This window comes from Folsomia candida, unplaced genomic scaffold (assembly GCF_002217175.1).
Source record: "Folsomia candida strain VU population unplaced genomic scaffold, ASM221717v1 Fcan01_Sc001, whole genome shotgun sequence".
NCBI classification, from domain to species: domain Eukaryota; kingdom Metazoa; phylum Arthropoda; class Collembola; order Entomobryomorpha; family Isotomidae; genus Folsomia; species Folsomia candida.
The window spans coordinates 18,095,638-18,120,051 of record NW_019091193.1 but is presented as its reverse complement, the minus strand read 5'-3'; the positions used below and the strand labels follow the sequence as shown (position 1 = coordinate 18,120,051).

General features: G+C 36.6%; 4 protein-coding genes and 1 long non-coding RNA gene across 5 annotated transcripts; 4 read left to right on the top strand and 1 right to left on the bottom strand.

Moving 5' to 3' along the window:
• The first annotated feature begins 28 nt into the window (after nt 1–28).
• On the top strand, nt 29–3,616 carry LOC110841840 (general transcriptional corepressor trfA). Its single transcript, XM_022087539.2, has 6 exons — nt 29–246; nt 375–585; nt 660–706; nt 796–1,246; nt 1,376–2,524; nt 2,667–3,616. Exons 2-6 carry the CDS (start codon nt 393–395, stop codon nt 2,801–2,803), a joined length of 1,977 nt encoding a protein of 658 aa, XP_021943231.1. The 5' UTR covers nt 29–246; nt 375–392; the 3' UTR covers nt 2,804–3,616.
• Nucleotides 3,617–3,797: 181 nt separating this feature from the next.
• On the top strand, nt 3,798–5,662 carry LOC110857600 (probable 39S ribosomal protein L45, mitochondrial). Its single transcript, XM_022106202.2, has 5 exons — nt 3,798–4,169; nt 4,354–4,563; nt 4,746–4,897; nt 5,000–5,198; nt 5,289–5,662. Exons 1-5 carry the CDS (start codon nt 3,996–3,998, stop codon nt 5,487–5,489), a joined length of 936 nt encoding a protein of 311 aa, XP_021961894.1. The 5' UTR covers nt 3,798–3,995; the 3' UTR covers nt 5,490–5,662.
• A 525-nt stretch (nt 5,663–6,187) lies between these two features.
• LOC110861547 (lamin Dm0) lies at nt 6,188–9,476 on the top strand. Its single transcript, XM_022110683.2, has 8 exons — nt 6,188–6,585; nt 6,654–6,790; nt 6,890–7,059; nt 7,141–7,273; nt 7,360–8,027; nt 8,166–8,379; nt 8,442–8,666; nt 8,729–9,476. Exons 1-8 carry the CDS (start codon nt 6,486–6,488, stop codon nt 8,861–8,863), a joined length of 1,782 nt encoding a protein of 593 aa, XP_021966375.1. The 5' UTR covers nt 6,188–6,485; the 3' UTR covers nt 8,864–9,476.
• On the bottom strand, nt 8,971–10,302 carry LOC118434037. The gene is made up of 2 exons (XR_004833731.1): nt 9,606–10,302; nt 8,971–9,429 (listed from the first exon to the last, which is right to left on the bottom strand). It is a non-coding gene; the product is annotated as an uncharacterized LOC118434037 (long non-coding RNA).
• An 11,368-nt stretch (nt 10,303–21,670) lies between these two features.
• LOC110842081 (outer dense fiber protein 3B) lies at nt 21,671–24,337 on the top strand. Its single transcript, XM_022087794.2, has 6 exons — nt 21,671–23,004; nt 23,128–23,246; nt 23,375–23,441; nt 23,529–23,730; nt 23,831–23,892; nt 23,979–24,337. Exons 1-6 carry the CDS (start codon nt 22,911–22,913, stop codon nt 24,218–24,220), a joined length of 786 nt encoding a protein of 261 aa, XP_021943486.1. The 5' UTR covers nt 21,671–22,910; the 3' UTR covers nt 24,221–24,337.
• Nucleotides 24,338–24,414: the final 77 nt, after the last annotated feature.

The following is a 24,414-nucleotide window of genomic DNA, read 5'->3' as shown; positions in this document are numbered from 1 at the left end:
ACTCACTCACACACTGTACGCACATCACAACGCTTTGCAAGTTTGAAGTTGTTGTGCTTTAGTTCATAGTTTACCTAACTTACTTAACTAACGGTTATTTATTTCGTCGTTGTTGTGGTGTGGGAAGGAAGGATAAGTCGAGTTGATACAAGTGGAAATTGAAGTAATAAGGTCGACAACATTTTCCGAGTCGAAATTTCAAAAGGCGACAAAAGGCTCGCTTATTTCCTCTTCCTCAAGTTGAAGGTATTTATATTATACTTTACACTTTTGTGATTTATTTAATTAAAATAAAACAACTATACTGTAGTACAACGTTATTAAATAATAATTAATGTAATATATTTATAAATACATTTTTTGCTGGGTTGCAGTATAAAAATAATCATAAAATGGCGAAGTTATTGAGTGAGGGTGGAATTCGATACTTGGAGGAGCTGAGGTCACCCAATAAAGACGACACGGAAGCCAAGAAAATCGCAGTGGAACTTCCTGACGTGCCTTTGCTTATACAGGAAGATAATCCTTGCAAGTGGGACTTGGTCTTTGTCTGCTCAGACGGAATCGTTTATGGTCATCGACTTGGTAATGTTCTTTTGGTAATGTATTTTGAAATTTAGCAAAACTTTGTCAATTAATGAAGGGTTACTTTCTTTCAGTTATATCAAACGCTTCAAAGTACATTATGCACATGTTGGATGATCAGGTATTGACAAATTATTATACAATATTGCTTCACCTCATTGTACAAAAGATAACTTTACTAACATCATTACACATCTCTTCCTTATCTAGCCTCCGTGGTACACAACGTATATTCACGTTTTAGACTTGCCAACACGCATTGTTCAACTGCTTGTGGATTTAGCATATACTGGAGAAATGCGAATGACTGAGGACCTTCAGAGCGATGTCATTGATGCTATGCATACTTTGGGCTGGGTCCACACTGATTTACTCTCAGCCGACTATGATGTTGCTGGAGAACCTTACGTGTATCATGCAGATTTAAAAAGTCCCAAACGTGAAAAACATAATCAAGGAGGAGCTGCTAGTAGCATTATAAAAGAGAATCAGACTGCTAGAAAATCGTCACCAAAACGATCTAATGCATCTAATGTTGTAGACGAAGAAGATGCAATGGAGATTTCACAGTTGCCCGATGTTGATTTGTCCGATTCAGATGATGACAAATCCAAATTGGAATTGGGTAGCCGTCCCTCGCGAAAGAAGATTGCAGCCTCAGGTATTCTTATATAATAATGCTTCAGGGTGGATAGGATGATGAACTGTTTCCTCAAATCAATAGGTTGGCAGTGTAAAGTACATTAACAATTCTTTTGGCTTTAATACGACGTAATTAATAATTTTGCAGAAAAAAGAAAGCCGAAGCGAGGTAGGATCGTAGGGAAATCCAAATCTGAGGCAAATAATTCACTTTCGAAGAAGCTGCCAGAAGAAAAAGGAATGGGGGAACCATCAACGTCAATTCGAAAAAGTTCTAGACGAACATCATTGTCATTGTCGGAAGAAAATAAAAGCGTCAGCAAGAGTTCAGTCGAAAGTAAACCCAAGTTAAAAGGCAAAACAATCGCGAAAACAAAGGATAACGAAGATGCGGTTTTGGCCGATGAGGAGCCCAACCAGGCAACCCAACCTTGCCAACTTGGTGAGGGAGGCAGCAGTGTTCATGATTCCCCTGGTAAACGGCAAAGAAGAAAGCCAAAAAGATTTGAAGAGTATGAAGAACTAGATAAACCTAAAGCTCGGGGTTCTCCAGTCAAATCAATTTCAGAAACTAAGAGCTCACGAGGTGGAAAAAAATCAGTTAACCAACAACCAGATCTCGCTGTTTCTGAAACATCATCGAACCCCCAAAATCAATCATCGACCAATAGTTCACAAGATGATGCCAAATTAATGAAACCTTCCAGTAAAACACCACAAGCTTCCAGAGAAGCAAGCAGTTCCACTTCTACCAACAGAGCTATAAAGTCCAAAAGTGTTCCAAAACGTAAACTCAGTACGGAAATCCCCCAAAATCCTTTAATCACTTCTTATTTTAACAAAAAGGAATCTAGCAAAACAGAAAAACAAGATGGGTCCTCAAACCTGAGTCAAAATTCAGTTGCAACTAATGACACAACCAGTAATTTACCCGACCTTGAAAAGAGCAATGACAACGAATTGGATACAAATGACAATAAGTTACAAGTTTCTGCATCAAGAATATCAAGTAAATCTTCAAGTATTTCCGAAAGGAACCAATTACTACCAGGAAATGATTCTACAGATGACGACGACGGAGAATATGACAATATGCCAATCTTGTCTTCATCCATAGAAATGGGTGAAAAGCTCAAGGACAATAAGCAAAAATCTTTTGACCTATTTGACGACATTAGATCATCTCACATTGATAAAACAACGGAAGATGGTGAATCTGGAACGCAGGAAAATGGCGATGGGTCTGAAGTGGATAAACAACCTGCAAGAAGAAGCTCAAGAGTTGCATCAAAAGCTCGTAAGGTTTTAATGATAACTCTATCCTATATCAATCAAACTCTTGTTGTTATTACTCTTGTATTGTTTTTCAATAACGTTTGATGGTTAATAGAAAGAGTGGTATATGTTTATGAATTAATATTTTACCTTTTGCTCATCAGACTCATCAGATGAAAATGAAGATAACATAGAGCAAGACGATTGCATGGCAAGAAAACGTGCCCGTAAAGAAAGTACTGAAACATCTACTAGCCTTAGGGATCAGGATGTACCCCCTCGGAGATCATCTAAGCAGTAGAGCATAGATGCAGCGGTAAATATCGCCAGGAAGTTGGTAATAAATAAACTGTAGTCCATTAACCATTTTTGAGGACTGTCGGAAACCAAATGGACACAAAATGGTGTATGCTATTGACCGAAGTATGTACCAACTACAAAAAGCTACACAAGTATATAATTATTAACTACTCGTTTAGGATGTTTCAATACTACTTCAATCTCCTTACTAATTGGATATATAATATAATATAATAGTTTTAGTTTTGCAATTTTCTATTCTTAGAATCATACCTATTATACGTGTATTTTAATGTAATTGTTTCCGAGATGTATTATTATTACTATTTATTGTTAATATGCATAGTTATTTATAATATGTTGGAGTTGATTACTGTTTATGCTTTAAAATAATAACGGTTAATTTATTTTCTATATTATCCAACTATAATAATTGTAATTATATATTATCTTAGAATCAAGTGCAATGTGGTACTATTAATGTATTATAATATAATATTCTATATATTATATGGAATTATATGCATAACCAACAATACAATGGTTACAATGCGTCAAAATGCGTTTCATGGTCGTGCCTTACTGTAACTTATGTACCACAAAACAAAGTCAATCAGTATCAGGTCGTAAAACCACAAAGCCATTCTTTTTATATGTGTTATATTGTCAGCATCCAAACCTGCCTAACTAACAACAGACTATAAATTAGACTTACTAGTAAGTAGACTTAGTATCAAGTACCAACGTTATTAAGCTTGCATTTATAAATCTTGTTCTAAATAAATTAAATAATGATTTTACGAGTTTAATTTTAGTTTATGGCTACGGATCAGATTGCGTATTTAATGTAAAACCACACAATGTAGATAATTTTTGCAAAGTCAACTACAGGCATCAAAGCAAAGCTATAAATTCCAATAATGGTCTATATCTTGTTCCATGCATGGTCTTCTGTATTTTCTTCACGAGATGACTAATCTCATCACTCCCAGTGCCAATTCACAGCCGGCAACAATACAAGTGAGCAAAGTTGATCAAGCAACAAAGTTTCATTTTGTCTTCTTGATTCATAAATCAAAATACGAAATAACGTAACATTTAGAAATATCATGTAGATTTTTCGTTGATAGTATTTCAAAATTTTATAAAGTGTAGCATCAAACAACAACAAACTAAGGACTTCAGGTGACACAATGGCACTACGAAATCTTTTGCAAAATTATTGCAAAGGTGTAATGTTACAGAACCAAATTTATCAGACTAATCTGCCTTCTATATTTTGGGGATGCAATCATAAACAAGTTCGTTATAAGAGACAAAATAACAAACATTGGCTGCCCAAATGGAGAGGGTTTCGTCGATTGAAGGTTACTTCACTTGTTGATTATTTTTGGGTTCACTAATAAAATATGAACCATAAACCAAATTTACACACCTGTCCAATGAAATGAAATTATTGTTCAAAGTTATTTTCAGAGTCTCACGCCTTATATTCATTGCGCACTAACTTGAATTTCAATTAACTTGATTTATTCATTTATGTAATTCTAGATGATTAAAGTTGAGTTGCCCGACTTTGAGGAACTGGAGAAGAACAAACACCTGTCGCCGGAAGAAATGCGAAGCAAGATGAAGGAAAAGGGGCTCGCCCCAGGAAGACCTTGGATGGAGAGACCCTTTGAAATCTCATCAACTGGGGATATTTTTGAGCCATATGTCCCCCCAGAGGGTGATGGAAAAGCCTCAGCCATTAGTAAAGAGGTAGCAACAGACGAGATTACGTTTAAACATACTTACTTTACTATCGTTAAAAGTGCAAATTTGATAAGGGTACACTTACTTAATTTTTTCCCTTAGTAGCACACTAGTTTGCATATTCAACGACGATATGGTAATTTGTGGTTCGTATGGTATCTTGCTATGAATCGGTTTATTTTTACCAGGGAGCCAAACAATCTGCCGAAATGGTGAGCAAGAAGAGCAAGTCGTGGCTAGCGTTTAGAAAAATAAGACAGTTTGACGAAGATTTTGCCCATCAAGAGTTTCTACGAGGGGCTGAAGAAATTTATCTTAATGTTCACAAAGCAGTTGCTGCGTGAGTCTATTATCTTAACTCGCATGCTAATATGCATAATAATGCACTGGATTTGAGCAAATAATAATTTTATTTTTGTAATGCTTTTTTGTTCTTCCTCAGTAATGATAAGCACTTGCTAAGAACACTAGTCACGGAACGAGCGTATCCTGAAGTTATCTACAATATGAAATATAAAACCATCCATTGGAAATTCTTAGAATCCGTCGAGCCCCCAAAGGTTGTTCATGCAAGATGTACAAACGTAATAACAAAAGAAAATATTTTCGCACAAGTGACTTGTAGATTTTTTACTAAACAGGTAATGATTAGTAATTAATGTGAAACGGTCTAATTTCAAACTACATTTTATTAAAACAACAAATGCGTAAAATGCAAACGTTTCGTATAGATTTTGGCGGTGTATGACCGATTTGGACGTCTTTCTCACGGAAGTGAAGTCATTTCCAAAGATGTTTTGGAATACGTTGTGTTCGAAAAACATCTTGCAAATGAGTATGGAGTATGGAGAGTCCATGCAAAAATCATCCCTCCATGGCTGACTCGTGAAAATGACACTCCTAGAACATTTGTGGCTGCTGCTAATTATTAGCAAATAAAGCTGCTAATTATTCAATTGGTGACACAGATTTTGTTCTTTTTTGTAATGACTACTAGCAGAAATAAATAGCAATCTAACAAATCCACGCGTCATGCATTCCTACAATATCAAGTCAATTTGTATGATGTCATTTGTGAATATAGACTATACCTATTATAAATTAACTAGCTATATTATTAAAGTCTATTCTTTAACTATATCATTTACATAACATCAGAACTGACGATGAAACATCTTTATATCATACAATCGCCATAGTACAGAGTAGTGTCAATTAATCAACTACATCTTCATTATGTATGACGAAGAGTGACTTTGTACATCATTCCTATAAATACGCCCTCTAATGAGAGGGCATATTTATTTGTATTGACAAAGATGTAATTTCATATCATCAGACTTCCGGTGCATATTACATTTGCATATTAAGCACGCCTTCTTCTCAAGATAAGAAGAAGAGGGTCGGACAAGCCAGAGCCATTAATTTCTGGGTTTGGCCAGTGATTGATGGTGTGTGATTGGAGGAATGGAGCGGGAGGTTTGAGTAGCCGGCATTGCTTTGTCCCAAAAGTGGGTATGGAGCCGGGAGGGTGACAGGGCGAGGAGTGGGAACCGACTTTTGGGACAAAGCCCTGCCTTGTTTACAGAAGAAAGAAGCGTTGTTGCTGGGAGCGCATTATTTCTCGCTCAACGTTCACACTCCGCACCAGTCACCACCACATATAGCACGGAACCACATTCTCAGTCACTTCCACTAGTTCCACTGCTTGTTGGCTGCCGTGCCTTCTCAAATACACTTATCTTCTGTGGTTACAGTATTTATTCGCTACGGCTTATCGTGTGTGCGCCTATATTTTACAATTCAAAGGAAACTTTCAGTTGACTAATTAGTAGTGTTACATACCTGACCTTGAATTGCAGAATTCGTACTGTACGTACCGTCTTGTTTGATTTAACTAGTCGATATTATTCAATCACCACTTTATCATGTCATCAAAGACGAAAACGAGGGGTTCTTCTGCACAAAGTAGTTCCACCACGGCGGCGACATCATCTACGCCTCAGGTCCCGACATCGTCTTCGTCCGGTAAGGGACTTTACGAGCTAATATTGAAAATATTATCATATTTACTTTGTATTTTTGTGTGTTTGAAGTTTCAAGTCCAATGACGCCAACTCGGCTATCCCGCATACAAGAGAAAAATACTCTTGCTGGATTGAACGACCGTCTTGCGGCATACATTGACAGAATTCGACATCTTGAACATGAAAACCAGTCTTACCAAAAACAGGTAAACAATATAAAGTTTATATTATAAACTTACCCTTTCAATTCATTTGTGAATTTTACTAAAAGGTGATTTCCCTAATTTCGTGTTTTTTTTATTCAGATAACTCAATTTGAGGAAAGTGAACAAAAAAATATCACACGTATCACAACAGACTATGAAAATGAAGTCATGGCACTTCGTAAGTTGGTGGATGAAACTGCTAGGGATAAAAATAAGTTAAGCAATGACAATTCGACTCTGAAGAAGGATTACGACGATATCCGCTCGAAGTAAGAATGCAGTACATGATCCATAGTCTGGCTTTCTACTTAAAGTTGTATCATATTATATTATACTTTTGTTTTTATTAGATTTGACAAAAAGTCAAAAGATCATCAAGCAATTCAACGCAACCTAGCTCAGGCGGAAAATAATTTGGCAGAATTGCAGGCAGAGGCCAGTCGAATTGGTTCCGAGCGTGACAAGTTGGTAGCAGAGAAAAAGGTAATGCTTTTAGACTATATAGGCAGTGTCATCATAACTAAATTTTTAACGTATAATCGATTATAAATCATTATTATTTTTTATAGGACTTTGAGGGAGAAATTGCTCGGTTATCGCGTGAAGTTAATGACCTGAGGATCAAATTTGAGCAAGAGTCGCTGGCCAAAGTGGAAGCTGAGAATCAGCTTCGAACTAAGAATCAAGAATTATCATTTACAAGTCAGCTACATCAGAAGGAGATTATAGAGATGCGGTCTCGTCGACAGGTTGAGATACAAGAGGTGGATGGACGACTTCAGCAGGAATACGAAAACAAACTCCAACAGAGCATTCAAGAGCTCCGTGCAGAATACGAAGCTCAATTGCATGCTAACAAGGAAGAAATGGAGAATCTCTATGCTCAGAGGAATTCTGATTTAAAAAATCAATTGAAACGAACTCAGAGCACTTTGGGTTCAAAGAATGAAGAGATTTCGACCTTGCTACTCAAGCTTGATGTATCATCTCAAGCATCCGCTAAATTCGACCAAGAGCGTGCCGAACTGTTGAGAAAACTTAAGGACTTGGAGAAAAAACTCGAAGACGACCATGCGAAATTTGCCAAAATGTTGGATGCCAGGGATGGCGAGATCGATTCTTTAATGAAAGAAAAGAGCGCTTTGATGATGGACTATCAAGATTTGATGGATACGAAAGTTGCTTTGGACAATGAAATTGCGACATACAGGAAGCTCCTTGAAACTGAAGAACGAAGGTAACTTTACTAACCTATTGCTACCATTTAATTATTGAGAATAATGATGATAAAGGAGTTTTATTACTTGTGGATTTTCATAAATGTGTAAAGAAAATGATAATATCTAGTTTTTTAACTATGTATAATTAATTTTAGGTTATCCATCTCCCCAACCGGTGGCAGACGAGCAGGCACTCCGAGCGAACGTCGAGGAACTCCACTGAGAGCCGTTAAGAAGCGTCGATTTGAAGCAGACACTTATGACATTCAAGCTGATTTCGAAGTGCAAGCCACTCAACGCGGAGATATTGCTATACAGGAAGAAGATGCGGATGGGAAATTCATTAAACTAGCCAACAAGGGAGAAAAGGTAATTTTGTTAAAGTATATATATGAAATACACGGGTGGCTGAATGTTACTGGTTTTTGAAGGATGTGTCACTTTCCGGTTGGACTCTTACCCGTCGGGCTGGTGATTTGGAAACGACTCATAAATTTTATCGTCAAATGAAATTGGAAGCTAATTCGGTCGTTACAATTTGGTCATCTGATGCTCCAGGGGCCGTTCACGATCCGCCACGTAATTTGACCATGAAAACCCAAAAGTGGTTTCCTTCTGACAATTTCCTTACGGTTTTGCACAATAACACTAACGAGGTAAATTAAATTAATATTTAAATACGAATGCGAATTGGGTAATATTATTTTTGGTTTCGCAGGAGGTTGCAACTCGTACCACGAAGAGGGTGCAATTTAGCCATCAAAGAAAACGTTTAGGTTTTGGATCGCCCGAGGATTTATTTCATCAGGAAGGGGATGAAGCACAAGGGACAGATCGGTGTGTCATTTGCTAAAAGGTGTTTGCTGACAAGTACCTTTGGAAAATCACTGCCCTTAATTAAACCACCTAATTGAACGTTCCCCAATTTTCCGTTAATTCTTCTGTGCCTCCTTTTTGAGGATATTATTGTCAAACCCATTGTGTCATTTAGAGTTCAATAATTTGACCAGTGAAATTTAGTTATAATTTTTGTAGCTGCGTGACACAGTATGTATTATCATCTCTTCATCTCCAACTGGCAATTTGACTATGTGTACGTATGTATCTACAAACACCAAAAAGATGATACATCTATATAGTAGGCAGCAAAATAATTCTACAATTATTATTAATTTTATTAATTTATATATAATTCTACATTGACTACATGTACGTTTCAATTGATCCTTAAAACAAAGTGTATATCTACGAAGAAAATTACTAAATATATTAAATAAATATCTATTTGTTAACAATGTCACTAAAATTAGGAGTACTTTTGTTGTTAAGTTTTGTAATTTTCGGTGGTGTTCATATGTTCTATCTTTCTGGATTGTTTTGATAATAAAGCAATAAATTTGTTCATTTTCAAACTCCATTCTGTAAAAAAGATGAAATAAAATGATTTCTGTCTCCTCGCTTTTAGACCATGCTGTATTTGAGTTTACACGACTTTGTTCAAAGTATTAGCACTTGCTAACGAATTTCCTTCATATACATTTCCTCGTTTTAATCAAACTCTACTGTAGACAAAGGAGAGAAGTCAAATGACTTACATTCGTAAAGGGCGTTGAATGGAAGCATGGACGAGAGATGACTTTTAGGTCAGGCTTTAACCTTGGTAACCTAGCTTTATGAGGTTATTGCAGGACGCTCATACAGCTAGATAACCAAAGAGAAAGTCGCAGGCCTACAATTATCCTGACGATGATCAGATCCCTCCTTCTCGCTGCCCAACGTTGTGGAATTTCCAGTAGTCTCTGTAACACAATAAGAACCAAGCAAGCTTCTCCATACACGAGGAGAATTTCTAATATTTTGTCTTAACCAACCACAGTCAACGGTTGTAATTTGTCTGCCCACCTCAGTAATCTTATACTCGATAATAGATATATATACCTTATATATTTTATTACTGCTAACTGTGTATACCATAATCTTAATACTAATGCTAAAATTAGTGACGAATGACGACTTTCAAATGCTGGATGAGACTTTGTTAATATGTAAATTTAAGCGTGTGATGGAGCCTTGTTCTATCATAATGTGAACGGCTGAGGTAAAAATGAGACAACTTGTGTGAGACACATGTAAATATTTTGACTCATCGTCATTTCCTCGCAGCGAGAGAGAGCGAGACTCGTCATCTCACAACTGCACTCAATTTCTTGCACAGCACACGGTGTTGCAATAATTTTGTGCTTGTGCAATCACAAGAAGCCACTTTAAAAAAGCAAGTCCATCTCAAATTTAGTCAACACTACATGAATTGTACAGATTGTAAATCACATCATCAAAAAACTAGTAACTGTATTCATCCCTTCAAAAACTGATATGACTAACCCTACGAAATTAACAAGAAGTCTGATGACTAATCCTTATGGTGAAACTATGTGCCTTTGTTCTTCTCTACTACTACTCTTGGAATACTGAGTCTCATTTTACCCACATTCTCAATAAAGTTGTTAGAACTTGAGTTATTTAATAAGAAGATGGATAATACAACTGTGAAACTCACCTCGCAATTGCTAACAAATAATCACCGAATGTAACGTCTCCGTTGAAGCACGTTTAATTAAAATCAATAGGTGACATAACCGATGAGTTATCGATATGACGCACCTGAAAATTTCCGAGTGGAAACAACTCTCGTTTGTACTCTCTTTTTTCGGGTAACAAAGTCTGAAATTCACTTTATAATTACTTCTTATTAGCGCAGATTCTTGATTTAACGGTTTTCGTATGGTGAATGAGCGGGGGTAGAGCACAATTACGTACTTCCTCTCTCTTCGAGTACCAAATGAAGAATAGTCAGTTTCCAACCACAAAGAGAATGCGATCAGAGACGATCGGCCACTGAAGACACCACGAGGAAGAAGAAACAGAACGCATAAGAGAAACCAGACAAAACGCACAACGGCGACGACGACGACGACGATATTGCCACCACCAACGACCGAGAAACTTCTTCGCCACTTTTGCTGTATAAGTTGCATACTTACTGTAACTAGAAGGTAACTAGAAGAGAGAACAAAGGAGGAACTTGCCTGTTGCTGGAACAAAAAAAGAGCCAACAACCCTTCGTAATCACGCGATGAGACTGTGCTCATATACTATTTTAGTAAATAATGCCCTACCTTTCACATTTTTATTTAGAACACAAGTGTTGGGCTCCAAATTACAAGAGAAAAGGTCTAAAAGAGATATATGCAAATGTACATAGACAAGTATTGAACATTCGAAGTTATAATAGAAATACGGATGAACTTTACAAATACATATTTAATTTGTATTATTGGTTAATTTCGAATGACTAGCACACGTCCCCATTTATACTTATGTATTTATAATAGTGGTGATGAAGATGATATCATGATATTGATATTGGATTGTGATTTGCCTAATCTTTGAAGCTGTTGGTTGTTGCAATAATATTGCCAATTTTAAGACTCTCATTTCGAGGCAAGATTAGCTGAAAACAGGTTTTATTTTCATATCACATATACTCTCCAACATTAACATATGTAGCTAAAAAGTAAACCATAAAAGTGGACGTACCCAATACCTTGTCATTTTCCCTGAATTCATAAATTTTTAAATAACCTCAGGAGAAGGTGATTGAGATACCCAAATGTGCATAATATACTGATTATTCGCCCTGGGTTTATTAACATTTTCATTAACATGAAAGAATTTCTAGGTGAACTTTTAAGCATGCATTTTGTACTGTTACCATTCTTGATAATGTTTGGTGGGGCTGGTTTAATAAGTAAAAGCCTGGTTACTTGAAGCAAATTAACAGTAACATGGGACAGTCAACAGTGGATGAACTTGAGGAATAATGTTTAAAATGTTATGCCCCATTATTCAGGATTAAGATTAAATGCGATGCGGTAATAAAGAATAAATATATCACAATAATAATCTATGCAGAGCTGAGCTGCTAATTTACAATAGAAATGTACAAATTATATTGCGATTAAATGCAAAAATTCCGGTTTAAGATTGCATGTGATGTTCTAATTACAACTATGGATATGATATTGAGGTTCGTTTTATTGTCAAATTAAAAGTATCAGAACAGTCGAAAATTCGAGAAAAAATCCAACGTAGCTTGTTCGTAAATAATATGACGGTTTAATACAATGTCAAAGCTGATATTCGTCTTTGCAATTTCAACTACTCGTTTCAGCCGTATTGACCCAAAATTTTTATCCCTTATTACTGGGTGGTGCCAGAACATATAATAAATAGTAAGAAACGAGTCACACAAGTACCACATGCATTTGTATCGTGTATGTATGTGCTTGAGGTCTTATTTGAAAGGTAAAAAAATCATTAAAATGTCCAATGGTTTTGTCCTGTCTCTTATTCTTCCTAATAATGCTGGGTGACCGACCTTTGTCCTTGTTAAAAAAACCAAGAACATAAGTCGTTCAAACCTTATGCCCATATATCTGTATGTAAGATCAAGGGAAACATTTAGGTCCAACTTGTCTCCCATAAATACATTAAAAGGAGGAAAGAAAGCAAACAAGTTTGATATTCTTCGATAAAACTTGGTGTTTCTCTATCCTCGCCAAATAAGCCTAATAACAGTATTTGGTTAGTGGATTGAAATTGAGAAGACAACAAAGATAAATATAAATACAAGTGCATACTTTGCAGTTGAAAGTTGAATGAAACCAGTGAAAAGAGAGTGCTGCCTGTGGTTTTTATTGTCTTGTTATGCAAATTAAGAACGGGACTAATTCAGTTTGCATTTCAAGTTTCATTGCTTTAAAAAAATATTGAGCATTTGGAAGCAAAAATGACCACAGAGACTGGTCTGGCAAAGTGTCAGGACCGAACATGATGTATTTGCAGCAACTAAATAATTAAAAATCGTATTATTCATTCAATGAGAAATGCATATTTACTCGTGGTGGCAAGTCATGGCGTCAAGTAATGTGGAACCATCAAGTTAATTGTCGTGGTGGATGCTAAGCTACCCCAAATCACCGAAATTTGATATAGTGTAATCTTTACCAGCCACGATGCCAATTTTAATGATAATGTTTACATTATGTAACACCATACTAAATAAATATACATGGATATGCAACCAGCTAGATAAGTTGAAAGTTTGACGTTGTCGCTGACATTCTACTCATGTGACGAATGAATTCCCATTTTAAACTCATAAATAAATTGTAATTCTCACATAGCATTTATTAAAATATTGGGAATGTATGGTTCCTAAAACAATGCTTAATCATTATAGTGACAAGTGTGTACCGATCACAGCATATGCACTGAACAGACTACTTTTTTCTGCTCCAATAATTTCATGGCTCACTGCCTTTCATGATCAACTGCATAGTGTACTTTTGCATGTCATAATGGATACTTTAAATAAAACTCGGCTCTGGCTTGAGGCTTAAGTTACTAATTAAAAGCTTTACTTGAACTTACAACTTGTTAGTTTACATATGTATAGACTGGATAAGTTGACGGTCAGTTTTCACCTCGCCAAGTCAGATATACTCGTAAAACATGCATATTGTCATGCACGTTTTAACTGTTTTAGAGTCTGGTATTAATTAAGGTTAGGAATTGCTTACAATTATTTAGAACTCAAAACACGACAAGCATTTTACGTACAATTCAAGATACCCAGGGGTTTTCCTCCCCGTCCTCTGGCTAGCATTATTTGATCAATAGACGTCAAGTCGGTTTTTAAAGCGAGCACACATACGAGTGCACATATTCTTGGGTGGAATCATTCACTCCAAAGAGTTTAGGTGGCTTCGTTCTCATCTCTTTTTTTCAAGAAAGTTTAATACCTACGGATATGTACTTACTGTTGACTAATGCAGTGGTAATACCACTTTAATTTTTGTTGCTGTAATGAGCAGACGGGACTCATCTTGTAATTATGCATTAATCAACGTGTGTATTTAACTAACACCTGTCCCTTCTACATAATACAGTTTCTGGCACAAATGTGAACTGTTAGGTCTTCTATATAGTAGATTTAAAAATACACCTGGCTCAATTGAAACAATAGTTGGTGAGCATTTTACTTCATTTGCGGTATGTAGAACATATGTACAAAATATGCAGAATGTTTACACATAAGATAGACATGAAATGATCAGTGTGATTAAATATTTTTAAAGTTCAATATATGAACGGTGTCCATTATTTTTTAGGAAAGCCTGTTGCAGTTACTCCTTGCCAAAAAATAGCCTGGCTGCTGCCAAGTGACACACGTCATCGGAATATGTACCAACCAATTTGAGGAGTTAGGTCAAGAAAGGATTGTGACGACCTGTTGATCCTAAGTAACTATTCGCATACATACATTGCACAATTACCAAAACGTACATGGTGATTAAATAGGTGAAGTGATGTATAATTATTTATCTCAAAATAATTACAATCGCGAGCAGGTGCATTCGACATAAATCTATAAAAGCATGTACATATGTAAGTTAGATCAAGCATGTAAACAACAGGTCTTCTTTGAAGCCAGCAACAAAACACGAGATACACAAATAATATTTGGACATAAATACATGAAAACTAGATGAGCATTTTCTAAACATTTGAAATTGACGTTCAATTTCTTGCACTAAACACGTATGCCTCACGTCGTTTGAATAAACTCTTGTTCATGTACTTATGTACTGATCTAATCAAAGAAAGCATTTTTCCAGAATTATTACGAACAAAATTTGTACCATTTACTATGTCCTAAAAATATGTAATGTATTTAGAAATGAATTTTATAGTACGTGTTGAATTTATTTTTGTGATTACGTAGTAATTAATTTGGGCTCGGGTACATTTGAGAAGTTTGGTATTAATGTATCATGCACAATAACCAGTTGTTATATCAAAACTTAATGTCAGTCGGAGATTGAATGCTCATGCAAATTCACAGGTCACCTATTTCAGATGCGATGTAGCTTTTTTTAAGCTGGTGGTGAAAATCGTGCAAAATGTGAAACCACGTCGATCTTCCATCCAACCTATGGTACCCGAAGGTAATATGAAGGTATACTTATTATAAAGCATATGGTGACTCATGTTTAAAGGAACTAAGAAATTGATGAATAATTAGGTAGCTAATTCGAATCAGGTAGAGCGATCCATGAATAAAATATACTGTTCCAAATATAATATTACCCACCACTATCCTAACATGACAAGTACATGTCAGGCAATACACACTCCATGAGCACCCATTCATGACAGTTTGGACATGAATAGTAAACGAATGAACTTGGTTTAATTTCATGTGAATAGATTGAATTAGGTCAGCATTTTGGACTGCATCTTACTCCCTTGGAGAACAAGTACGTACGTACATACATGCACGCACTGCTTGGCAAAATGCAAGCAGCGTGGGAACTCGGGAAACCCATCTCCCTTCTATTTCAGCCCATTCACAAGTACATAAAGGAATGAAATTGTTCAACGTTAACTCATCTCCATTTTATACGTAGGGCTGTGCGTACTGAAAAGACGCATATTTCTGTAATAGGATTTGAAGTAGCAAGCAACACCATCAAGCAGCCCCGTTAAAATATATATTTTACGCAATCTTTCTCAAGAAGTGTGAATTTGAGAAATGCATACCACTTGAACTGGTTATGTGCTCGAATTTACATAGGAAACGGAACATCGTCATGTGGTCACATGATTTCTACTAAACATGCACTGTTCTCCTCTCTAATCTTAGAATTTATGATTATCGGAACAATTAAAATTTACTGGATATGTAGACCTCTCCAATTTCACCATCCTCATTTTCTCACTCTCAAATTGTTAAGACTACGACTTCATTGGGTTTGACGTTGAAGAAAATAATTATATTTGTATGCATTACAATAAATTGAGACGTTCGACTGTGATGATTATTACTACTGTGTCATCTAAACCTTGTACAAGTCCAAACAGAGGAACCCATTAACTTAACGGTTCTATTTGTGGCTTTCACGAATCTTACTGACTAGCAAATAAATAGCAGATGAAATGACGATACAGAACAAATTCCGATGGAATAAAACTCGCCATATGCAGTCTAGGAGGTAATATTTCATAAGACGGTTACGAGTAGGGACATTGAGTTTCATTTTCATTTTGCAGAATCCAATGATGCAGGAATAGGAGATGGTCCTGTGGAAGCTTCAACGACGATATTCACATTTATTAGCATTTTTGTATATATAACAGTTGTTACTGTTTAACTTATGTATTGCTAACGGGATGATGGAGTGCGAGGTGATTGACGACAGTGAACCGATGAATCATTCATATAGGAAGCAAATAGTGCGACAAATGAATACTGATATGAATGAAAATTTAAAATGTCCTCATGTGTGTGGGCTTGCTTTTTGGTCGACATCCGTATGCCGTCGTGATATGCTGTTTTGTTTGTAATAACTTCCTTTTCTGTCTTTAATTCGCCCATATTTTCCTCGTCTAATTTAAATTAGGAAAGCGTTAACCATATTTGTGCATTATTTATCGACATTGTATTTTAAAGTCAATATACTTACATGCCTGCTAATTTCAGTAATATACGCATGCAAATGCTGTAATTTTGCAGCTGAAATTTAGTAACAGGCTCCTTAGCCTCTTTTTATAGATAACTTTAACTTACACCAGTTTAACAACTGTATGTGTATAGCCATATCCATACATATATTGATCCGTAGCCTACGACTCTTAAGTAGTACAAACTTTTCAATGATCCGGTTGGATTTTTATGTAAGCTTCTGAGGAGTTTTCAAAACTTTGGATACTGAGCAAGTAGTTGCGTTATTATTATTATTATTATTAACGACGCACAACAAAGACCCAACTCTGGCCTTCAATAATTCAGGAGAAATGCTCAAGGATTTAACTTGCATCATTATACCAGTCGGTTACTGCGATACTTACTGTAGCCAGCGAATCTGTTCACATGATCAGCACATGACATCAGGGTGCAGTGCCAGGTATGTCTTAGTGAAATGATAAGGCGAGAGAAGGGTAAAGTGAAATTTATGTTAACAAGAGTGTTTTCCAACGAGTCCATTGCATGAAAGGAGCAAGGTGTATGTAGCAACAAGTCATAAATGGCCATGATACAAACCGACAAAAGTGTAAATTCCAGAACCAGAAAAACATGTACTTCCTTCACAATCATTCCCATTCATTTGTAAATTTTTGTAATAAGTGAAACCAAAACCGACCTTCGATTGATTCTCCTCCTTTGTGAAAAAGTTTCATTCATTGCACATCTTACTTGTGGATGCAGTCGCTCGTTTCGGTGATCCGGTAGTAATAAGAGCGTCAGGCAGGGACCCAAAGTGGAAAATTTTACCTGAATTGAATAACACTTCATCGCTTTAGCTTATGGGGCTTCTTGATTTTAGGTTAATAATTTGGCCTTCCGTGTAGTATTCGCTGTGGTCCAATTCCAAGTATTTGTCAAGTACAAAAACTCCATTGTTGTTGAATGCCTATTGGTTTTGGGGGCTCAGGACATACACCAGAGTCCATCTTCACCTTGTTTGAAGGAAGCACCGTCTTTTGCTTTGGATATATTTTCAACCTTTCTAGATTAGTTTACCAGTTAATGATTTGATACATATGGATATACTGCACTTACGACGATACCGTAAGCTCCTAAAATTTTAGGGTCGATTTTCAGAGAAAAATAAAATATCCAAGTGAACATTTGGGCGTTTTATTACGCTGCTTTTAACTTAATCATGTGGTGCTTGTTAAGATTATAATTTTCTTCTTTGATGTGGATGAAACTCTGTCGGGTTCCATAGTGGTTCATCCATGATGTATCAATTAAACTGGCAAATTAAATTCTATTGCTGATCTTCCAACTCAAATGACACGTCAATTTAATTTTTCAGCTAATTTTTAGCCCGAGTCAGGGCTTATGGAACCGTCATGTCCGTCCGTCCGTCCGTCCGTCCGTCTGTCCGGCACGATAGAGCCAAAACGGCTGAACCGATTGACTTGAAATTTTTACCATATGCATATTGGACAAAGTTAGGAAACGAGTTCGAAGATGGGCGAAATCGGTCAAGTGGTTGACCAGTGGGGGTCATCGGAGTGGGTGGGGTATTATGCACCAAATTTCAAAATTGTCGTAGAAGGCTAAAATTGGGTACAGAGGTTGCTAATGGCTCCTAATAGATAAAAATGACTTTAAGTTTGAAAAATTTTCATCTTGAGGGACCCTATGGGGTGACCCATACCGATTTTTAGAAATTACTTTAAAAACATTAAATCCGGCAAGGTCATACCTAATGGCTTCTCATGAAAGGATATGAAGTTATAAGTGAGCGAATTTTAACCAGAGTGACCCTGGAGGGTAACCCATACCATTTTTTAAGTTTAATTTTTCCATCTGAAATTTGGTACGAAGGCTAAAAACCACTTCTTGATAGCAAATATAGCTGTGGAAGTTCAAAGTGGTAATATTATGTCGGTCAATTCGGAGAAAAATTTAGAAACAGCTAGGACTCACGGAGTCAGGGACTCTGTCCCTGACTCGGGCTATATGGAGTCTGCACTGTAGGTTTTTTTTCTGATTCTGCTTTGTCTTTGTCCATTTTCGAGACGGAATCCAGAAATTGGAAGAGTTATTTGTAGGAAACTGGATGGCAGTTGGAAACCAGTTTTTTTATATACCAATACTTACATATACACATATGACATAGTATATATGTACATTTATAAAAACGCACATTTTAGATGTTATTCTAACACAAATCATTTTATACGTTTTCTCAACTTGGTGTGGCACAAATAGATTAATAAAAAAAATAAATCTAATACATCAATAAGTCCAATGTAGTGCAAGTCTTGTATGAAACTGCATCGTGTTTTTGGCTTGCTCCAGTTCCACTCATTTAATCTACTACATCAGGAGCGTTACTATTAATTACTTCAACATAAAAATCCTGATAATTTATTTGTAGGAAACATAGATACTTCAAATTACTACATAATACATAAGCATAGAAAATATTTTTAGGCTGACACAAAAGTACCTGTTCAACGGTCAGTAACAGACAAATACTTCCCAGAACTTAAATAAATTTCTATTAGAAAAGTCCTGGGTACAATGTACATTTGTCGGGTACACATGGAGCATAAAGTGCAAGAACGAATTGTGATTGCCTGCACCGATGAACCCTCTCAAACTTCCAAAATTGCAGGAAAGCATATTTACGGTACACGCATCATAGCATTAGATAAAATATAAAGCACGCACGCATAGCATACTGATACATGGACATTGTATATATCTATGTACAGATATATCGACATATGTATGACAGATGGGAAATGCATAAGATTTTGGTATAAAAAGTTGATTAATTTTTTGCTTGTCTTTCGTTGGATTGCGGTTTCTGACTGTACATTTGTAATTAAAGCCTTGATTAAATTTGAGCAGAACTGAGTACTGATTTGGATTAGATGTGTAGCCCTTCTGTAGATAAGCATGTCTTGTAATTTGAAAAGTAAATTATCCTGCGTGCTTCAATGCACTTGTATTATTATTGACTTTTATATTAATTATTTGCGCGTACATACGTGTGTGGATACAGGTACCAAAGGTAAAAGGATACGAGTGGTTGACCAGAAAATGTTTCGTGGAAAACAGATACTTACTTTCTGTAGGTTTACTCATCTCTCAGCTACATTTTGGTCCTTAGTTCATCATCACGTTCTCTTCACTTCATCCGCTTTTTGATGAAACCTAAATCGGCTTACATGATTCATTTCATGCTGAAAAATGGAATGATCAAAAGCAAGTAAGTCTAATTAAAAGTCACATTTACGACATGTGAACATGCTACTAGGTCGCTACTAGTAGTGCGGTGGTAAATACAGGATTTTCAATCAAGGTCTCAATCCAACTATCAAAAGATGCTTTCATTAAATCTTTTTGATTAAAATTGCGTAGCATTCACATCTTGGTCATAAGAAATATGGCAGATCGCATCCTTTCACCATGCGTTCAAGTTTTACAATTTCAAGATCTTACAAAAGTGTCACAATTCTAGTTGATTTGATCTTCGACTCCTCCTCAGTACTTTTGTCAAACGCTGAACAGAAGTCTGACAATAAAATTTTACTGACTCCAAAAATTCTTAACTGTCGCTGACGGTTTTAAGTAATCTTGAATTTTATGCCGTTGACCAATCGAGCAAAAACAGGATGGTGCGTCTAGACGCTATCCTCAACGTGTCTTTCATTGAGATTTACTTGATTTTGTTTAGGTTCAGTTCTTTACAATATTTTACAACCATCTTTATGTGCCAAGTCTCAGAACATAAGTAAAAATATTTTTACACTCTTCTGTATAGCAGAAACCACTCGCTATTCACAAGGGTCGTAGTTCGCAAATTCCTATACATAACCATAAAATTCGTATTATACATGTCTCTTCATTGAATGCGTAAATTTGTCAAGTCGTGTACATATTATAGCAGCAATACTGCAATATAGCTTAGCTTTGAAAATGTAAAAACCTTTGATTTGAGTTTGAACCCTCTTTTCTCAGAATTGCCCATACAACCTTCTTCCAGACTTCATTGTTTCCTAAGACTATATATGTATACACTATACTGGTTGACCCAGAAGAGCGGTTCACTAGTGCCTACCATGGTATATGTTGCTGCAGCTTTGTAATTTTCTCCCCATTATTCGTGGACCATTTTATTATATTATATTCGTATCTTGGTGTGTTGAAGTATGTATTCAAGTTCGGTCAAAGATAAAAATTTCCAATCTCCTCTTTACAACCCAACCGGGCAATAGGCAAATAATGTCGCAATGAGCATTGTAAACGAGTGCGAGGATTTGAGATGTGCAGATTTCTTTGCAAAAAGCATAATGAATCCATTTACGACCAGTTTAGGTGGCCAGCAAAGCCAGGGGTAACTTTTTGCTCATATGCACTTAAAGTTGTACAAACTAATTCTAAATGAGCACAATATCTACGCATTATTCTCCAGGATGGTCAACCCATGTTGTAATTTACTCATCAGACGAAAACACCAGCAAAAAATGAGACTACAGAAAAACATGTAGTTAAACCGAGTTACACATAATTCATCATTCATTTATAGTCTAACGTAAAAGTATCACGACAATTTGAAAATCGTGTTCATGGAGTTAGTACAATTAATATCAGGGTACATGTCACCAGTATATCGTCTTCTCCATAAAACACAACTTATAAGATTGACTAGCTGAATGGTTGACTCGAGTTGACTCGAGTTGACAGAAAAGATGCACGATGACGTCAAATACAGGACAAATCTCTAGTGTAGCTGAATCTGAAAAAATTGCAATCGATACTACAAATTGACTACGTGCTGACATGACTCTTGTCCTTTAGCATAAATAAATGCTTACATATGTATTTTTTGCCTGTATATTGTAACTGCTAGTGAGAAATGCTCATATTTACAGTATGTACAGATTTGAGTCACTTTTGGAGTAGATAAGTGCGAAGCATTCCATCGGTCTTGAAATGCCAGAACTTTTATACTAAATAAGAATGTAACTTAACCATATCGTACTGTGAAAATGAGTTTATTTAGTAGATCTCGATAGATTATGAAATATGATAAACACAAGGCTTGATCATGCCGTCGAAGCATGTGTCAAATATACATTCATAAAAATTCAAAGTCAGATCGTGTCATTTTGGGGCTACAGAGGTTTGTAACAACAACATAAATTATATACAATTCGTACGGTAATTCCACAGAACTATACTATTCTATCTAGAAGAAGTACTGGACGAGCGATAGTAGCCACACTATGAGCGCCGTCTATGCACATTCACCAACTAATAATACACTGGTAGGTGTTGCACCCGAGCGCCACCACTTCTCACCTAGCAACTAAATAATACACAGATGGGTATGTGCGCCACCGTCGCTCCAGTTGACACACAACTTTGTATACTCAAATCAGCAGGGAAACATACCCATTGGGTAATTCTTTTGACTTTACCAATATTGTTCATTAGGTCTACAATCTACGTATTTGTAAGTGTGTCTACCACGCATGTACCATCTGCCAGACGGCCAATTCTGGATTATTAAGACGATGACATTGCAAAAAATGCAACCACACGCTACAAGAAGGTTTCATTTCATTTTACGAGAAAGGGCAATAGGTCGGACGACGCGTGTGTGTGAGTCGAGCACACAAACCGTGAAAACTAGTATTAGTAATAGCCAGGTTTTCTAGTTTAATATGTGTGGTTGATGGTGCGTAGCATATTTCCATACATGATAGCAAGTATCTGCACACAAGATTTTGCAACAGTTTATGCAAGCTGCCATTTGTTGCGTTCAAAGAAGAAGGGTCAATGTCAGCAAAACATGCAGAAATTACGATACGTAAATATGGGAAAGAAAGTGTACACTACACTTTAGCAGGTGATACATGAAATAGAATCACCTCAGGCGTGTTTTCCATCTGCTCGAATTTCAATTTATTTAATAAAGTAGCCATACCGCTTATTTCTACCTCACTATGCAAAAAAACATTCACACGACGTGGACTTTTGAACTGCATTCCAAAATTATAATGCTAATAAAATTATGAAAGTGTAGCTCTCATGGCAACGGATACTAGACGTTTATACCCAAAAGAGAAAGAAAGTCATGACCCGAAAGAAAATATTTCTCAGAAACTCACAAACAGACAACTTCGCCCGACTCTTCAAAACTATCTCCAATTGGCATTTTCCCCACAAATTCCTGTTTCAAAAATAGTCCCCCCTCCCTAAAATACATCCCAACAATTAGTACAATCAATTAACCTTCATCATCATGAACAAAACGGTGGAACAACGTCAACAACAACTTTCTAGTTTTTGGGAAAATGGGCCTGGACCTGCGGGAGTGATGCTGCCACCCACAATTGGTATGTTTGCATGTAGAATCTACCCGTAAACTTGTACGTTATGTGTATTTCGGATACTACTGCCATTTTGACCTTCCCATATAAAATGCTTCAATTTCAAAAGAAAACACATTGTTTTTCTAGGGATGGTGGGTCATGACCCTTCACGGAAGCAAAATCCTGCCTACTCTTTGGGCTTAAAGCTACCGTCGGTCCTAATCCGGAAAGGAAACGGACCTGGACCTATTTATGCCATTCCAAAGGTATGCAGGGAACTATTGCATTATCTCAAAACTCGCCATACATTAACCTAACCTACAATGTGCATAAATTGCATCGATGTTCTAAAAAACGTTACTGAAATTTTACTATTTAAATAATATTCATCAAGGGGATGACCGCCAAGGGACCGGACACGCAAGTGGCTGCATCGCTAAAGTCTAGGACCAAAGTTATTGGTAAGAAATATACTAACTTCCTCATGTATTTCACATTCTTGCTTGACATGCAAAAAGAACTCGTGCTCATTACTTTTATACTTTCAGAACCCTTCAACACTCAAACACCCGGGCCTGCTGAGTACCTTCCAGCAATCAACGTGAATCGGAGAAAGGCACCAGAGTACTCACTTGCCTGGCGAACTCCAGTCATTGAGAGAGGAAAATGCTCCCCCGGTCCCATCTACCTCCTTCCACCCTGCCTTGGACCAAATATTCCAGATAAGAACACTACTGGCGAAGTGACCATGTGAGACCTTCCACATTTTCATAGTTTATTATTTGCGTCTGCTAGTTAGTTAACATGATTATAAATATGTCTGAAAAATATTGAATTGGTTGGTTTACAGCAAAGGGAAAGGAAAAACTGATGATGAAGTTTTCCGATCTCCAGGACCCATATATGACATTGGTATGGATGCAACTTAATACATAATCGTTGGGAAGGAACCCTGATCCTAATTAAGGCCCACTTTAACTTGTCTCCACCCTGTTTAGGAAGCCCAAATATTATCAAGAACAAGGGTGGGGAGGTGAGCATCAAGGGAAGATGGAGGGTCTTGAAGGGTCAAAGTTGCAATGCGGGACCGGGTTCCTACAACGTGCACGAGTCCACCCCCCGCGTCTGGCGTCAACCACCCGCCTTCAGCATCGGAATCCGCCACTCCCCTTTTGCCGGAGTTTTTATGACAGAGTGTGACAAGGCTGAATCCGCAGTCCCAAATTTCGACGATTGTTGAGGACATTTGAATAAATTTTGTACACCCATAACTTCCCATAATGTGACTTTGGACAAAAATGTGAAAATTATCAGTACTCGTGTGTAATAAAGAGACAAAATTCCTGTACTAACCCAATTGATTTGAATCTCATTTACAATAATTATTTCTACTTTATTTTCTAAATAACGCAATCGATATTTATTCGGATTTGA

Bases quoted from the DNA above. Each gene is read 5' to 3' on its own strand.
- LOC110841840 (XM_022087539.2), top strand. From the start codon at position 393: ATGGCGAAGTTATTGAGTGAGGGTGGAATTCGATACTTGGAGGAGCTG. The intron at 1,247-1,375 runs GTATTCTTATAT...ATAATTTTGCAG, and splicing joins AAAGAAGATTGCAGCCTCAG to AAAAAAGAAAGCCGAAGCGA. The intron at 2,525-2,666 runs GTAAGGTTTTAA...TTTGCTCATCAG, and splicing joins AAGAGTTGCATCAAAAGCTC to ACTCATCAGATGAAAATGAA.
- LOC110857600 (XM_022106202.2), top strand. From the start codon at position 3,996: ATGGCACTACGAAATCTTTTGCAAAATTATTGCAAAGGTGTAATGTTA. The intron at 4,564-4,745 runs GTAGCAACAGAC...TATTTTTACCAG, and splicing joins CCTCAGCCATTAGTAAAGAG to GGAGCCAAACAATCTGCCGA. The intron at 4,898-4,999 runs GTGAGTCTATTA...GTTCTTCCTCAG, and splicing joins GTTCACAAAGCAGTTGCTGC to TAATGATAAGCACTTGCTAA.
- LOC110861547 (XM_022110683.2), top strand. From the start codon at position 6,486: ATGTCATCAAAGACGAAAACGAGGGGTTCTTCTGCACAAAGTAGTTCC. The intron at 6,791-6,889 runs GTAAACAATATA...TTTTTTATTCAG, and splicing joins ACCAGTCTTACCAAAAACAG to ATAACTCAATTTGAGGAAAG. The intron at 7,060-7,140 runs GTAAGAATGCAG...TGTTTTTATTAG, and splicing joins TACGACGATATCCGCTCGAA to ATTTGACAAAAAGTCAAAAG.
- LOC110842081 (XM_022087794.2), top strand. From the start codon at position 22,911: ATGAACAAAACGGTGGAACAACGTCAACAACAACTTTCTAGTTTTTGG. The intron at 23,005-23,127 runs GTATGTTTGCAT...TTGTTTTTCTAG, and splicing joins GATGCTGCCACCCACAATTG to GGATGGTGGGTCATGACCCT. The intron at 23,442-23,528 runs GTAAGAAATATA...TTATACTTTCAG, and splicing joins GTCTAGGACCAAAGTTATTG to AACCCTTCAACACTCAAACA.